The sequence below is a fragment of the Triticum urartu genome, chromosome 7 (genome assembly GCF_003073215.2).
Source record: "Triticum urartu cultivar G1812 chromosome 7, Tu2.1, whole genome shotgun sequence".
Lineage (NCBI taxonomy): Eukaryota > Viridiplantae > Streptophyta > Magnoliopsida > Poales > Poaceae > Triticum > Triticum urartu.
In genome coordinates, this window is record NC_053028.1 from 127929074 (window position 1) to 127946308 (window position 17235).

General features: G+C 45.0%; 2 protein-coding genes across 2 annotated transcripts; both read right to left on the minus strand.

The window, feature by feature from the left end:
- Window positions 1-5276: 5276 nt before the first annotated feature.
- Window positions 5277-6917, minus strand: LOC125524143 (12-oxophytodienoate reductase 1). Its single transcript, XM_048689215.1, has 2 exons — window positions 6463-6917; window positions 5277-6213 (listed from the first exon to the last, which is right to left on the minus strand). The coding sequence occupies exons 1-2, from the start codon at window positions 6800-6802 to the stop codon at window positions 5444-5446; spliced, it is 1110 nt and encodes a 369-aa protein (XP_048545172.1). The 5' UTR covers window positions 6803-6917; the 3' UTR covers window positions 5277-5443.
- Window positions 6918-7843: 926 nt separating this feature from the next.
- On the minus strand, window positions 7844-10086 carry LOC125524769 (pentatricopeptide repeat-containing protein At3g29230-like). The gene has a single exon (XM_048689798.1). It carries the CDS (start codon window positions 9642-9644, stop codon window positions 8241-8243), a length of 1404 nt encoding a protein of 467 aa, XP_048545755.1. The 5' UTR covers window positions 9645-10086; the 3' UTR covers window positions 7844-8240.
- Window positions 10087-17235: the final 7149 nt, after the last annotated feature.

Sequence of the window (17235 nt, forward strand, 5' to 3'; positions counted from 1 at the left end):
ACTCCATTAGCATTGAACTTTCGTTCAAAACCAACACCTTGGTTCTTCCGGTGCCTTCCTTGCTTGCGTACAATTTCCTCGAATTGCTTACTCCCGGAAAGGCTCTTGTAAACACCTTTCTCTATAATTCCCTTCAATAAGCTATTTTCTTGCTCAAGTGTAACTTGGCTAAGAGAATCATTAGTGGAACCAAGAGAACTACTAGAAGCAACAACATTAGATTTAGCATGATTATTGTTACTACTAGAGGAAGAATCTTCCTTGTTCTTGTTACTAGACTTGACTTGAGGCATGTAAGTGGATAAGAGTAAATGCTTGGAAATGTAAGAAGAACTTTTCTTGCGAAGATCATCATTGACTACCTTTAAGAACTCATGCTCTTGCTCAAGGTTGAGATTTTCAAAACATAATTTCTCATGAGTCCTTAAAAGTTCTCGATGATCTCCTAAGATAGTTTCATGAGCTAACTTAAGAGTGTTTAGTTCTTTAGTTAGAAACTCAATCTTCTCCTTATCATTGTCATTCGTTTTATCTTGATTAGCATGATTAATTGACGTTTCATCATAGTATTCATCACTAGAGTTGTCAACAAGTAAATCATCATCACCTAACAAGTCATCTTCATCACTATTGAAATCAACATACTCGGGGTGTGATACCTTTGGGACTTTATCCATGAAGCATCTTCCAAGTACTTCATTTGGTGAATCAAATATGTCGTAGGAGTTGGTTGACACAAGTGCTAGACCGGCAACACCTTCATCTTGAGTATATTCGGAGTCGGAGTGATAGCTTCTCTCGGAGTGATTGTCGGAGTCGGAGCCGGATACCCATTCACCAACATGAGCTTGATGTCTTCGTTTTGTGTAGCTCCTTGATGACTTGTCCTTCCTTTCCGAATCCTTGCTTCTCCATGAGTATCTTCGTTCACAATGATCATCTCTACTCCTTCTCTCTCTTGATGGTGATTCTTCTCTTCTACTTCTTCTTTTTGGAGAATCTTCTCTTCTCTTGTAGGGTGCCGTACACTCATTGGAATAGTGTCCGGGTCTTCCACAATTGTAGCAATTTCTCTCTCGACTAGAAGATCTTTTGTCATTGTAGGACCTTGACTTGGAACTTCTCTCTTTGCTTCTACTCTTGTAGAACTTGTTGAAGTTCTTCACCATTAGGCTCAATTCTTCATTGAAGGTTTGTTTCTCACTTGATGATGTGGGAGCTTCACATGAGGCTTTGTAAGCACCACTTGACTTGTTATGGAGCTCCTCCTTATCCTTGAGTGACATCTCATGAGCAACAATTCTTCCAATGACTTCCGTTGGCTTGAGATCTTTGTAATTGGGCATCATTTGGATCAATGTGCATACGGTATCATATTTTCCGTCCAAAGCTCTTAGGATCTTCTTGATGATGAATTTGTCAGTCATCTCTTCACTTCCTAAGCCGGCAATCTCATTTCTGATAAGATCAAGCCTAGAGTACATTTCAGCGACACCTTCACCATCCTTCATTTTGAACTTGTCAAGCTGACTTTGAAGCACATCCAACTTGGATTCCTTGACGGAGTCGGTACCTTCATGCATATCAATCAAAGTATCCCAAATTTCCGTTGCATTCTCAAGACGACTGATTTTGTTGAATTCTTCAGGGCACAATCCGTTGAAGAGGATATCACAAGCTTGAGCATTGTATTGCAGCATCTTCAACTCTTTCGCGGTAGCTTCATGGTTCGGTTCTCTCCCATCAAAGAATTCACCTTGCAAGCCAATACACACAATAGCCCATACGGCGGGGTTATGTCCAAGAATATGCATTTTCATCTTATACTTCCAACTAGTAAAATCAGTACCATCAAAGTAAGGACCTCTACGGTGGTAATTTCCCTCGCTAGACGCCATACTCTCCTAGGTTGTGAAACCAAGGCTATGACTACCAAAAGCTATGGAAATCAAAGCAAATGGAGACCAAAGCTCTGATACCACTTGTAGGATCGAAAGTATGTCTATAGGGGGGTGATTAGACTACTTGACCAAATAAAACTTATCATTTTTCCAATTTTAGTTCTTGGCAGATTTTAGCAACTTTGGACAAGTCAAGCAATCTTAACACAATTCAAGCAAGCATGCAAAGAGTATATGAGCAGCGAAAAGTAAAGCATGCAAAGAATGTAAAGGGAAGGGTTTGGAGGATTCAAACGCAATAGGAGACACAGATGTTTTTGTCATGGTTCCGATAGGTGGTGCTATCGTACATCCACGTTGATGGAGACTTCAACCCACGAAGGGTAACGGCTGCGCGAGTCCACGGAGGGCTCCACCCACAAAGGGTCCACGAAGAAGCAACCTTGTCTATCCCACCATGGTCGTCGCCCATGAAGGACTTGCCTCACTAGCGGTAGATCTTCATGAAGTAGGCGATCTCCTTGCCCTTACAAACTCCTTGGTTCAACTCCACAATCTTGTCGGAGGCTCCCAAGTGACACCTAGCCAATCTAGGAGACACCACTCTCCAAGAAGTAACAAATGGTGTGTTGATGATGAACTCCTTGCTCTTGTGCTTCAAATGATAATCTCCCCAACACACTCAACTCTCTCCCACAGGATATGGATTTGGTGGAAAGAAGATTTGAGTGGAAAGCAACTTGGGGAAGGCTAGAGATCAAGATTCATATGGTAGGAATGGAACATCTTGGCCTCAACACAAGTGTAGGTGGTTCTCTCTCAGAAAAAGTAAGTTGGAAGTGTAGGTTTATTCTGATGGCTCTCTCCACAAATGAAGAGGAGGTGGAGGGGTATATATAGCCTCCACACAAAATCTAACCGTTACACACAACTTGCCAATCTTGGTGGGACCAAATTGATAAACTCGGTCGGACCGATTCAGCAAATCTAGTGACCGTTAGGATTTTTGGTGGGACCGACAAGCAACTCGATAGGACCGATATGGTTAGGGTTAGGGCATAACGTAATCTCAGTGAGACCGATTACACAAACTCGGTGAGACTGATTTTGGTAATAAGCTAACCAGAGAGTTGGTCAGGTAAACTCGGTGGGACCGATGCGCTAATTTCGGTGAGACCAAAATGTTACGAAAGGGAAACAGAGAGTTTACATTGCAATCTCGGTGGGACCGATCGTTCATCTCGGTGGGACCGAAACGTTATGAAGGGAAATAGAGAGATTACAATCCCATCTCGGTGAGACCGAGATCCCTATCGGTGAGACTGATTTTCCTAGGGTTTGTGGTAGTGGCTATGACATCTGAACTCGGTGGCGCCGGATAGAAAGAATCAGTGGGGCCGAGTTTGACTTTTGGTTTAGGTCATATGTGGATGTGAGAAAGTGGTTGAGGGCTTTGGAGCATATCACTAAGCATTTTGAGCAAGAGCCTCATTAAGCAACACCTCATCCCTCCTCGATAGTATTGGTTTTTCCTATAGACTCAATGTGATCTTGGATCACTAAAATTGAAAATATAGAGTCTTGAGCTTTGAGCTTGAGCCAATTCTTTTATCCTTAGCATTTTGAGGGGTCCACTTTTCTCATCCATGCCATGCCAATCATTGAGCTTTCCTGAAATATTAATCTTGAAATAGCATTAGCTCAATGAGCTATATGTTGTTAGGAATTACCAAAACCACCTAGGGATAGTTGCACTTTCAGGGTCGGAGTCGAAGCAGTCCATGTAATCATCATTTACATGGGGCACAGATGTAAAAATCCCTATAGAATATATACTACTCCCTCCTAAAGCTAGTATAAAGTTGAGTCATCTATTTTGAAACGGAGGGAGTATATGTTAGTATGTCACCATTTGTATGCTCTTTTGAGCACAAGTTCAATATTACTATTACTTTCTATAGCATATGGATCATATTTTGGTAGTCTTATACTTTTTATATTTTGGGTTAAACTTTGATGATCTACTCCAGATGGATAATAAATTCAATAGTACTATTACTCTAATCGGCAGCCTCGCACGCAAGACTATCGGTTGTGCCCGACCGCGTAGGACTCAAGAATCACGTGCTTGACCGCATAGACGTACCCGACGCGTTGTAACCGGACATCCCAACGGCAAACGAATCGATAGAAGGCTACTTTTTACATTAGGAATGTGCGCAAGGTTAACCTACCTGCAACGTTGTGCATCAGCACAACGCCTACCTGGAATGGCACAATAAAAAGGGAATCAAGGCCAACTAGATCTAACAGTGCATACGAGCTATGTCGGTGTCCCAATAAAGGCTAGCGGGGCAGACATAAATAACTGAAGAATCACAATTTTGATTTAGTAAAACCCATCTACCGCCAACAATTACCATCTTTCTTTTCTGTTTTATTGTGTAATTGTTCTATTGTAATTAATTGAATTGGTTCAATTCTTGCCCTCATATTGAAATGAATCATGATTGATAAGGAGTTAGTTAATGATGTTTGAGAATGTACCTTTTTTAGTGTATTTTTTATTAGTATCTATGGATTGATCACAAGCCGAAACATGGTTAGAACTCTAATATGTCTTGAACTTATCTGAATTCAATTAATGAAGATCTCCTAACATTTTCTGATTTATTTGACAGTTGACAATTAAAAGGAGATATTTTTCGCAAACTTTATTATAGCCCTTGCGGCTGTTGAAACCGCTATTGGAATAGGCCGGACAGGGAAGTCCCCTCCTCATCAAAACAAAACCAACCGGTAAGGACACATCACTATTTTGGGTACCGTGGGAATATGATTTGTCTTACAGGTTGTTGAAGGCAGTGATGTCATTGTTGATGGAAAAAATATCTTCACATATTGGCATTACATGGGAGAACAAAAGTAAATTATTGGTGTAAATGATACAATGCACAGGCCCCGCGCATACACACATTGAATAAATCATTACATACTTTATGATCTTAAAAAATGTGGTTGTATCCCGCATCCAGGATGCACATGCGCTCATCGACCACGTGCTCGTAAAAATTGTAGCAACTGAAGCCTCCCGCGCCTATGAGGTAACTTCCAAAGGGAGGAACAACCTATAGTTCAATTAGTAGAGAATCATAGTGTTCAATGTTGTTGAAATTCAAGTTGTAATCCTTTTGAAAATTCAAGTTGTAATCCTTTTGGAAATTCAAGTTGTAACTGAAGCCGCTATTGGAATAGACCGGATAGGGAAGTCCCCTCCTCATCAAAATGAAACAAACCGGTAAAGACGCACCACTGTTTTGGGTACCGTGGGAATAGAATTTGTCTTACAGGTTGTTGAAGGCAGTGATGTCATTGTTGATGTAAAAAATAATATCTTGACATATTGGCATTACATGGGAGAACAAAAGTAAATTATTGGTGAAAATGATACAGTGCACATGCCCCGTGCATACACACATTGAATAAATCATTACATACTTTATAAAATCAAGCACATCACTAATTCAAGTCGAGTGGGTGAACTACTCGGCATTCGAGCCGCCTTCAAGGAAAGGATAATCTGTGTAGCCAATGACAGGATCTTGCGTGTAGAAAGTGTTACGGTCGTACTTGTTCAATGGTGAGTCGAGCTCGAATCTCTTTGGCAAATCTGGATTAGCTAGAAAGATCCTCCCATAAGCAACGAGATCAGCATAGCCGTCGGCCACCACTTTGTTGCCTTCCTCTCGATCATACCCTCCAGCGGCAATGAAAGTGCCGTTGAATGCTTTCCTGAATGGCAGAAGCCCGTGGGGTATTTGTCTGCGACCATCCACAATTGCCATCCGGGGTTCTACCATGTGGCAATAGACAAACCCTTGATGCTTGTTGAGCTGTTGTACCATGTACATCCCGAGTGCATGTGGGTCCGAGTCGAAGCAGTCCATGTAGTCCACGAATGGAGACAACCTGATGCCTACGCGATCCGCACCAATCTCATGGACTATAGCATCAATTACCTCCACCGCAAAGCGGCATCGGTTCTCAAGGCTGCCACCGTACTCGTCGGTGCGATTGTTAGAGCTGTCTTTCATGAACTGCTCCAATAGGTACCCGTGTGCCCCGTGGATCTCAACGCCGTCGAACCCCGCCTCGACGGCATTCCGGGCAGCACGTCTGAAGTCATCGACGATCAGCGGTATCTCGTTTGTTTGAAGCTGTCGAGGCTTGGAGTAGACCATGCCGGACTCAGCATCAGGTGTTATCTGCTTGTCAGTGCTGGAGATCGGCGCCTGTCCATCTGGCTGGAAATCTGGTTTGTTCGAATATAAACAGAGAGCAAGATAAGTAACAATTAATCAATCGGTGGGATCAAATAGGTTACCAACACAAAAAAACATGGATGCCTAAATGCCTAATTGCTTAGGAAAGGATCAAGTAAATCTCAGAGCGGATGATAGTGACAACAAATAAATCTCAGAGCGGTAGTACAGTTTATCAACAGAAAATAGCATGTATTCTTCTCTCTCAGAAAAATAGCATGTCCGGATTCCCAACTTACCGTTGGTGGAGACCCTTCCGACGTGCCAGATCTGGCAGAAGAAGAGAGCGCCCTTGCGGTGGACGGCGTCGACGATGGGCTTCCAGGCGTCGACCTGCTGCTGCGTCCAGATGCCGGGGGTCTCCGGGTATCCCTGCGCGGTGGCGGAGACGCCGGTGGCCTCGGCGATGAGAAGGCCGCCCTTCGTCGCCCGCTGCGAGTAGTAGGCCGCGGCGTGCGGCTGCGGCACGTTGGCGTAGGAGCGGCAGCGCGTGAGCGGCGCGAGCACCACCCGGTGGGAGAGCTCGAACCGGCCCATCCTGTGCGGCGTCAGCAGCGGGATCGCCTCCTTGGCCACCATCTTGCTCGCCGTGAACTGGATGCTACGCAAATTGCAAAGGAATCTGTAAAAATCTTGCTCTGTTTCTTGCTTCTGAGCTCTGTTTCTGTATGTCTGTGGCTGAATCAGGATGAGGTCCTGTGTATTTATAGGTGCTGGTGATTGGACCCCTCCCGTGTGGCCGTGTGGCGTTGTCGTCTTTGTTTGACCAGCCGGTCTGTTCCCGTTTCCCTGAACTCGCCACTCTCTCCGTCAGCGTATGCGTGTGTGTGAACCACGGAGCATGAGCGAGATGCATTGTATGTGGTCGTGTTCCGTTTGCGCACTAATCAAATGTGTGGTTATCGATCCTAGTAGTCGGTGTCAATGCTGGTTCATCAGCAGGTATCCTGGACTAGAGGCTTTTGTTAGCGTGCACTTCACGAAAATGAAATCTCATGCATAGCACAATGACGTTTTTCTAGATCATTTAATTAAGAAGGTGATTTCAGGTCGAGATATATGCAATGGTGGTGTTTTTTAGACTATCACGGGTTATATTACCCCATGCAGCCGCTATCCAGTTTCTTTCGCCAAAAAAAAACGAAAATAACGGTTTATACAATAGATATGTAGTAGTATAAGATAAAATGTTCTTTTTCTTCCTGAAACGACTCCCACAGGATTAGGTTTCTTCCTCCTCATGTCGGCACAGTCGTCAGTCCGTCTCACATCCGATGGTCTTTGGACCGTGGAGGTGCGTCCATGTTTGATTCCCGCCCCGATGGTATGCCTAGCATATCTTTGAAAAGTGTGTGGAGGTGTGTCTTTGTCGCATATTTGATCCTTTCTGGTCTCCGGTGATCCAGTCTTTGTTCGTGTGTTTACATATTTGATCCTTTCGCACTATAAATTTCTTCATCGATGATGGTTGGTCTAGTGTGTTGGTCCTGTAAAGTCATAGTACGGCGATGATTGCTCTATAGACCCGTTGCAATTTTTGTAACATATGATTTTCTCTGTACTGTCATGATTTATTATGAATAGGTTGAAAATTTCCTTTGTAAAAAAAGTATACAAAGATTACTTCAAAATTCTGATTACCTGCAGTAATTCTTTTCCCAATCAGTTTATGCAATTTGTTTTTCCTTTTTCGCATATACTTCCTTCACTCGGAATTACTTGTCTCGGAAATAGATGTATCTAGAACTAGAATATATCTAGATACATCCGTTTCTACGACCAGTAATTTGGAACGGAGGGAGTAGAACCGAACGGTCACTTTTGCCCTAGGTGCCGATAGGAAGAAGACACGGGAAGGTTCTCTCGCATTCCAATCCGTTGAGTGCTACCGCAAGTGCTTACGCCGCGCCAACGTCACTGCAGACGTGGGCTCCCTATCACTGCTCCCGTCGTGCGGTGCCGTGTGTGTGCACGTGTGTGCCCTCCTTGCAGAAAACATACGAGTCGGTGCCTCGAACTAGCGCGCATGCGGATCGTAGCTGGTCCGTCCAGGCTCCTTGCCGCTCGCCACGGCCGCGCTACTCCGGTGCCTCTCGACGTGATCCCACCTCTGCAGCGACGCGTACAGGTTGGACAGCCCGTACGCGGCGCCGTCGCGGCCGTCCAGCTCCGCGATCCGCCCCGCCGCCCACTCGCTCGACGCGACGCCGTCCCCCGAGCCGCGCGCGTGGAGCAGCAGGCACCCCAGGACCTTGGCGTTGGGGCGGACGGGCATCGTCCGCACGAGCCGCACGGCCTCGCCGAGCAGCCCCGCGCGGCACAGCAGGTCCACCATGCAGCCGTAGTGCTCCGCCCCGGGACCCACCCCGTGGGCCGGCAGCATCTCGCCGAAGAGCGCCCGGCCCTCGGCCACCAGGCCCGAGTGGCTGCACGCCGACAGGAGCGCCACGAACGTCACCGAGTCCGGCTTCACCTCGTTGTTCTTCTTGCTCGCCTCGACCATGTCGCGGAACGCCCTGACGGCGTCCTCGCCGCGGCCGTTCCTGCCCAGCCCCGCGATCACCGTGTTCCAGCAGAAGAGGTTGGGCGCGCCGGGCGGCATGGCGCTGAAGACCTCGAGCGCGCGGTCCACGCTCCCGCACTTGAAGTACATGTCCATGAGGGCGTTGCTCAGCACGGCGTCGGGGCTCGTCCCCAGCAGCTGCCGGGCGGAGAGATGGACCGCCCGGCCAAAGCCGAAGTCCCCCACCTGCGTGCAAGCCGTCACCACGGTGGCAATGGTGACCGCGGTGGGCCTCGGCGTCTCCTGATCCCCCTCCTGCGTCAGCCGGCGGAACATCGCGATGGCGGCGGCTGGGTCTCCCCGGCGCAAGTACCCGGCCATCATCGTGTTATAGGTGACGGCGTCCCGCAGTGATGAGCCCATCCGGTCGAACAGCTCCCGTGCAGCGTCCATCCGCCCGGCCTTGCAGTACCCGTCGACCATGGCGTTCCACGACACGACGCTGCTCGTCGCCGCGCGCAGGCTCGCCTCGAAGACTGCCCTGGCGGAGGCGAGGTCGCCGGCCCTGCAGTAGCACGTGAGCAGGGTGTTCCACGACGCGGGGGTCCTGTCCGGCTCCGGCATTCGGTCGAACAGCCTCCGCGCGTCATCCGCCCTACCCGAGGCGCCGAGCGCGGCCAGCATGGCGTTGAAGGCGACCGCGTCCCTGCGCGGCATCTCGTCGAACAGCCGCTGGGCCGGAGCCAGGAGGCCGCGCTTGCCGTAGCGGACGAGCAAGGCGGTCGCCAGCACGACGTCGGAGGCGAGGCCGAGCTTGCAGACGAGGCAGTGGAGGGCCTGCTCTTCGCGGCGGGCGCGGCATCCCGTGACCGCGCGCAGGACGGCGGCGCGGCCGCGCGGGAGCGTCCTCGGCTGCATCTGCCGTGTCTTCTCTCCCAGGAAACTGAATTTCCATTAGCCGCCCTCTGAATTCACAGTGAACTTGAGCGCAAGTCGGAATTCTCAGGTTCTTGTTTCACAAAAAAAAAAAAAAAAACTCAGGTTGACACTCAAGCACTTGGCAGGCGGCTTCGGTTTGTGCAACGAGTTTTTGTCAAATTCGGCATTGTGAAAATTTACGCACCTAAATGCTTTCGTGACTTTGCATTGATCCATTGCAATCGTCAAAGACACACTGAATTCAGCCCTTGTTGTGCTTGGATTACAAAAATATACGAACACTTCCTATTTGTTGGCTGAAACAATTGACTACGAAAATGCAAGCAAATTACAGGGTGCACGTATTTTCCTTAATGTTGTGTTGTTTCGGCCTAATTTTTCTTACAAACCAGGCCAACTCTCTTTTCCTTAACAAAACGACAGGAGCACCTCCCCTCTGACAATGTTTCACTGAAAAATATAGGGATGGCTTCCATCTGTCAGGCGGCGACCATTTAGGGTCGATCTGGGGTCGACGAAATGTGTTGCGATGTGGTTATTTAATAGTATGTTATGGAAAAATTAGGAAGGACGAAAACGTATCAAACAAACACTAAAAGACTAAAAAAAAGAGGGCATGCGGATTTTGATAATTTGTATTACCAAAGGTAGCCTTAATTATTCCCACCTAGACTATCTACCTTCTTCACGTCCACATTGCTTTCTTTCCAGTCCTATAATCTCGAGAATATTTCCTACCTCGTTTCGCACCGGGGGTGGGAATAAAGCTCAATGCTCGGTGAGCTTAACGAGCGCTCGTTTGATTGTCACGTGCTCATTTGTCAACGAACTGAGGCAATCTCATTAACTTAGGATCCGAGCAACCGAGTTTGCGACAAGCTCCGTTCAACTTGTTGATATTCTTAGTAACTCATGACTACTTCATGTAAACACAATTGGGTAGCCCACTCCCCACTTTAGATATCTTATGTCGCATTGCTTATTCCTTACCACATGACACTAGTCTTTTATCATTTTATCTCGTAGTCGAACGGAGGCGATGGCATCAAGCGAGTTGTGGTCGTCAAACTTGATATTTGATACAATGACACCTAGTATGGTTGAACCTTTAACAAGTGCTCATGAGCGTTCGCGGATGTCTAGCACAATTATCGGAATCCTTATTTTCAAAATAGACATTATAAAAATAAAGAAAACCTGAGGTAACCCAATCTTCATTTTTTGTACTTTTCTATTATAAAACCAAACTAGTGATAAAATAAGAAACAAAAAGACTCAATTGCAAGATTTAAAGATATACCTTCAAGCACTCACCTCTCCGACAACCGCGCCAGAAAAGAGCTTCATGTCTACTACGCAACTTTATTCTTGTAGACACGTGTTGGCCCTCAAAGCGCATAATTTTATAGGACAGTAGGAATTTTTCTTCAAGTGGATGACCTAAGCTTTATCAATCCATGAGAGGCGCAGGCTAAAGATGGTCTCTCTCAAACAACCCTGTAACCAAATAATAAAAAGTCTTTTGTGTCCCCAACACACCAAATACAATGATACTTTGTATAGGTGCACTAATTCGGTGAAGAGACGGTGATACAAGTGTAGTATGAATAATAGATATTGGTTTTTGTAATAAGAACAATAAAAAACAACAAGATAGCAATTGATAAAACGGAGCACAAACGGTATTGCAATGATTGAAAATGAGGCCTGGGGTCCGTACTTTCGCTAGTGTAATCTCTCAACAATGCTAATACAATTGGATCACATAACCATCCCTCAACGTGCAACGAAAAATCACTCCAAAGTTCTTATCTAGCGGAGAACATAAGAAGAAATTATTTGTATCTATTCTTTCTGATCTATCTATCCAAGAGTTCATACTAAAATAACACCAAGTTATTGTTTTCGATCGATCTATCAAGAGTTCGTACTAAAATAACACTTAGTTATTCTTTCTGATCGATCTATCAAGAGTTCGTACTAAAATAACACCAAAGCAAATTCAGATTCATAATACTCATTCCAACACAAAGAACCTCAAAGAGTGCCTCAAGATTTCTACCGGAGAAACAAAGACGAGAACGTGCATCAACCCCTATGCATAGATTACCCCAATGTCACCTCAGGAATGCACGAGTTGAGTGCCAAAATATATATCAAGTGAACCAAAATAATACCCCATTGTCACCACGGGTATTCATATGCAAGACATATATTAAGTGCTCTCAAATCCATAAAAGTATTCAATCCGATAAACCAAAATCTCAAAGGGAAAACTCAATTCATCATGACAAGATAGAGAGGGGTGAACACCATATGATCCAACTATATTAACAAAGCCCCCGATACATCAGGATCGTGCCATCAAGAACACGAGAGAGAGAGAGAGATTAAACACATAGCTACTGGTACAAACCCTCAGCCCCGAGGGTGGACTACTCCCTCCTCATCACGGTGGCCGCCGGGATGATGAAGATGGCCACCGGTGATGATTCCCCCCTCCGGCAGGGTGCCGGAATCGGGTCTAGATTGGTTTATCATGGCTACAGAGGCTTACGCGGCGGAACTTATAATCTAGGGTAACCCCGAGGGTTTTTGGAATATTTGACGATTTATAGGGTGAAGAGGGGGTGCGAAAGGCCACCGAGGTGGGCACAACCCACCTGGGCACGCCTGGTTGGGTTGTGCCCCCCCTCGGGGCACCCCTCAGGTGTTTCTCTGGCCCCCTGGATGTCTTCTGGTCCAAAAAAATCTCCAAAAAGTTTCGTTGCATTTGGACCCCGTTTGATATTGATTTTCCGATATAAAAAACAAGCAAAATACAACAACTGGCAATGGGCACTATGTCAATAGGTTAGTCCCAAAAATGATATAAAGTTGCTATAAAATGATTGTAAAACATCCAAGAATTATAATATATTAGCATGAATACTTCATAAATTATAGATACGTTGGAGACGTATCAGCATCCCCAAGCTTAATTCCTACTCGTCCTCGAGTAGGTAAATGATAAAAGAAATAATTTATGAAGTGTGAATGCTACCAAAGTACAAAAGTTTGATCAATGACAATTTCAATCACTTTTCCTAGCATCATAACAACAATTATTTCTTATAAAACTTCTCATATTAAAATAGCAACCAATTCACATGTTAAGGTTCGAATAATGAATTCTCTTAAAACTCAACAACCTATGTTCTCAGTCACCAAGCAATTGCAATTCAACTTATTCAACAAAGTCTAATTAAGAGCTCCACATACTCAATCATCATATAGTCTTCCATGATTGTTACTACTCAAAGCATATTCTTAGAACAAATGCAGCCATCGAACACAGAGAAAGATAGGGGCTTAATATTTCGCCTCCCAACTCATTTATCATAGAGATAATTGTCAACAATAATAAATCATGATCAAATATATTTGACTGGTCATATGTGCCTAGGTCTTTCCCCACCACATGATGCTTGCCCACTAGAGAATAGTTGTGGTTGAAATGAGAAATTATACTATTGACTCTTTACATAAAAGTAAATACTGAAAAGTAAAAGATAGGCCCTTCGCCGAGGGAAGCAGAGGTTGCCATGTGCTTTTTATTTGTATTCCCAAGCTCTTAATGCAAAGGAACGCCACGTTATATTTCCCCTTATGATAGCAACCTTTATTATGCAGTCCGTCGCTTTTATTACTTTGCCATCACAAGTTCGTACAACGCTCAATTTTCCCTTACATTAAAATATCAAACATATTTAGGAGCAATTTTTATTGCTTTATGCACCGATGACAACTTACTTGAAGAATCTTATTCAATCCATAGGTAGGTATGGTGGACACTCATGGCAAGAAACTAGGTTTAAGGGTTTTTGGATGCACAAGTAGTATCTCTACTTAGTACAAATTTTTGGCTAGCAAAAGATCCTAGGTAAACACCACATGTCGGAGGATCCATGACAATATAACTTCTATGCAAATATATCCAAACATAACTCATTACTGTTGGGTAACGCGGTAATTTAAAAAAAATCCTACGCACACGCAAGATCATGGTGATGCATAGCAACGAGAGGGGAGAGTATCGTCTACATACCCTTGTAGACCGTAAGCGGAAGCGTTATGACAATGCGGTTGATGTAGTCATACGTCTTCACGATCGACCGATCTAGCACCGAAGGTACGACACCTCCGCAATCTGCACACGTTCGGCTCGGTGACGTCCCGCGAACTCACGATCTAGTAGAGCTTCGAGGGAGAGTTTCGTCAGCACGACGGCGTTATGACGGTGATGATGTTGCTACCGGAACAGGGCTTCTCCTAAGCACCGCTACGATATTTCCGAGGTGGATTATGATGGAGGGGGGCACCGCACACGGCTAAAAGATCAATGATCAACTTGTGTGTCCATGGGGTGCCCCCTCCCCCGTATATAAAGGAGTGGAGGAGGGGGAGGGGGCCGGCCTCTCTAGGCGCGCCCCAAGGATTCCTACTCCCACCGGGAGTAGGATTCCCCCCATCCCTTTGTTGGTTCTAGGGGAGAAGGATGGAGAGGGAATAAGGAAGGAAAGGGGGGCAGGCCCCCTCCCAATTCGGATTGGGCTTGGGGGGGCGCCCCCTCCTTTGCTTCTTTCCCCTCTCTTCCACTAAGGCCCAATAAGGCCCATATACCTCCCGGGGGGTTCTGGTAACCTCCCAGTACTCCGGTATACTCCTGATTTCACCCGAAACCATTCTGGTGTCCAAACATAGGCTTCCAATATATCGATCTTTACGTCTCGACCATTTAGAAACTCTTCGTCATGTCCGTGAACAAATCCGGGACTCCGAACTACCTTCGGTACATCATAACATATAAACTCGTAATACCGATCGTCACCGAACGTTAAGCGTGCGGACCCTACGGGTTCGAGAACTATGTAGACATGACCGAGACATGTCTCCGGTCAATAACCAATAGCGGAACCTGGATGCTCATATTGGTTCCTACATATTCTACGATGATCTTTATCGGTCAAACCGCATAACAATATACGTTGTTCCCTTTGTCATCGGTATGTTACTTGTCCGAGATTCGATCGTCGGTATCTCAATACCTAGTTCAATCTCGTTACCGGCAAGTCTCTTTACTTGTTCTGTAATGCTACATCCTGTAACTAACTCATTAGTTACGTTGCTTGCAAGGCTTATTGTGATGTACATTATCGAGAGGGCCTAGATATACCTCTCTGAAAATCGGAGTGACAAATCCTAATCTTGATCCATGCCAACTCAACAAACACCAACGAAGACACCTGTGGAGCACCTTTATAATCACCCAGTTACGTTGTGATGTTTGGTAGCACACAAAGTGTTCCTATGGTATTCGGGAGTTGCATGATCTCATAGTCATAGGAACATGTATAGTTATGGAGAAAGCAATAGCAACAAACTAAACGATCATCGTGCTAAGCTGACGGATGGGTCAAGTCAATCACATCATTCTCTAATGATGTGATCCCGTTAATCAAATGAAAACTCATGTCTATGGTTAGGAAACATAATCATCATTGATTCAATGAGCTAGTCAAGTAGAGGCAAACTAGTGACACTCTGTTTGTCTATGTATTCACACATGTACTAAGTTTCTGGTTAATACAATTCTAGCATGAATAATAAACATTTATCATGATATAAGGAAATATAAATAACAACTTTATTATTGCCTCTAGGGCATATTTCCTTCAGTCTCCCACTTGCACTAGAGTCAATAATCTAGATTACAGTGTAATGATTCTAACACCCATGGAGTCTTGGTGCTGATCATGTTTTGCTCGTGAGAGAGGCTTAGTCAACGGGTCTGCAACATTCAGATCCGTATGTATCTTGCAAATCTCTATGTCTCCCTGCTTGACTTGATCACGGATGGAATTGAAGCGTCTCTTGATGTGCTTGGTTCTCTTGTGAAATCTGGATTCCTTTGCCAAGGCAATTGCATCAGTATTGTCACAAAAGATTTTCATTGGACCCGATGCACTAGGTATGGCATCTAGATCGGATATGAACTCCTTCATCCAGAATCCTTCATTTGCTGCTTCTGAAGAAGCTATGTATTCCGCTTCACACGTAGATCCCGCCACGATGCTCTGCTTGGAATTTCACCAACTGACAGCTCCACCATTTAATGAAAACACACATCCGATTTGTGACTTAGAGTCATCCGGATCAGTGTCAAAGCTTGCATTGACGTAACCATTTACGACGAGTTCTTTGTCACCTCCATATACGAGAAACATATCCTTAGTCCTTTTCAGGTATTTCAGGATGTTCTTGACCACTGTCGAGTGATCCACTCCTGGATTACTTTGGTACCTCCCTGCTAAACTCAAGGCACACATCAGGTCTGGTACACAGCATCGCATACATGATAGAGCCTATGGCTGAAGCATAGGGAACACCTTTCATTTTCTCTCTATCTTCTGCAGTGGTCGGGCATTGAGTGTGACTCAACTTCACACCTTGTAATACAGGCAAGAACCCTTTCTTTGCCTGATCCATTTTGAACTTCTTCAAAACTTTATCAAGGTATGTGCTTTGTGAAAGTCCAATCAAGCGTCTTGATCTATCTCTTTAGATCTTGATGCCCAATATATAAGCAGCTTCATCGAGGTCTTTCATTGAAAAATTCTTATTCAAGTATCCTTTTATGCTATTCAGAAAATCAGTATCATTTTGATCAACAATATGTCATCTACATATAATATCAGAAATGCTACGGAGCTCCCACTCACTTTCTTGTAAATACAAGCTTCTCCAAAAGTCTGTATAAAACCATATGCTTTGATCATACTATCAAAGCGTATATTCCAACTCCGAGAGGCTTGTACCAGTCCATAAATGGATCGCTGGAGCTTGCGCACTTTGTTAGCACCTTTTGGATCGACAAAACCTTCTGGTTGCATCATATACAACTCTTCTTTAAGGTATCCATTAAGGAATGCAGTTTTGACATCCATTTGCCAAATTTCATAATCATAAAATGCGGAAATTGCTAACATGATTCAGACGGACTTAAGAATCGCTATGGGTGAGAAGGTCTCATCGTAGTCAACTCCTTGAACTTGTCGAAAACCTTTCGCGACAAGTCAAGCTTTGTAGACAGTAACATTACCGTCAGTGTCACTCTTCTTCTTGAAGATCCATTTATTCTCTATGGCCTGCCGATCATCGGGCAAGTCAACCAAAGTCCACACTTTGTTCTCATACATGGATCCCATCTCAGATTTCATGGCTTCAAGCCATTTTGCAGAATCTGGGATCATCATCGCTTCCTCATAGTTCGTAAGTTCGTCATGGTCAAGTAACATGACTTCCAGAACAGGATTACCGTACCACTCTGGTGCGGACCTTACTCTAGTTGACCTACGAGGTTCGGCAGTAACTTGATCAGAAGTTTCATGATCATCATCATTAGCTTCCTCACTTACTGGTGTAGGAATCACTGGAACTGATTTCAGTGATGAACTACTTTCCAATAAGGGAGAAGGTACAATTACCTCGTCAGGTTCTACTTTCCTCCCACTCACTTCTCTAGAAAGGA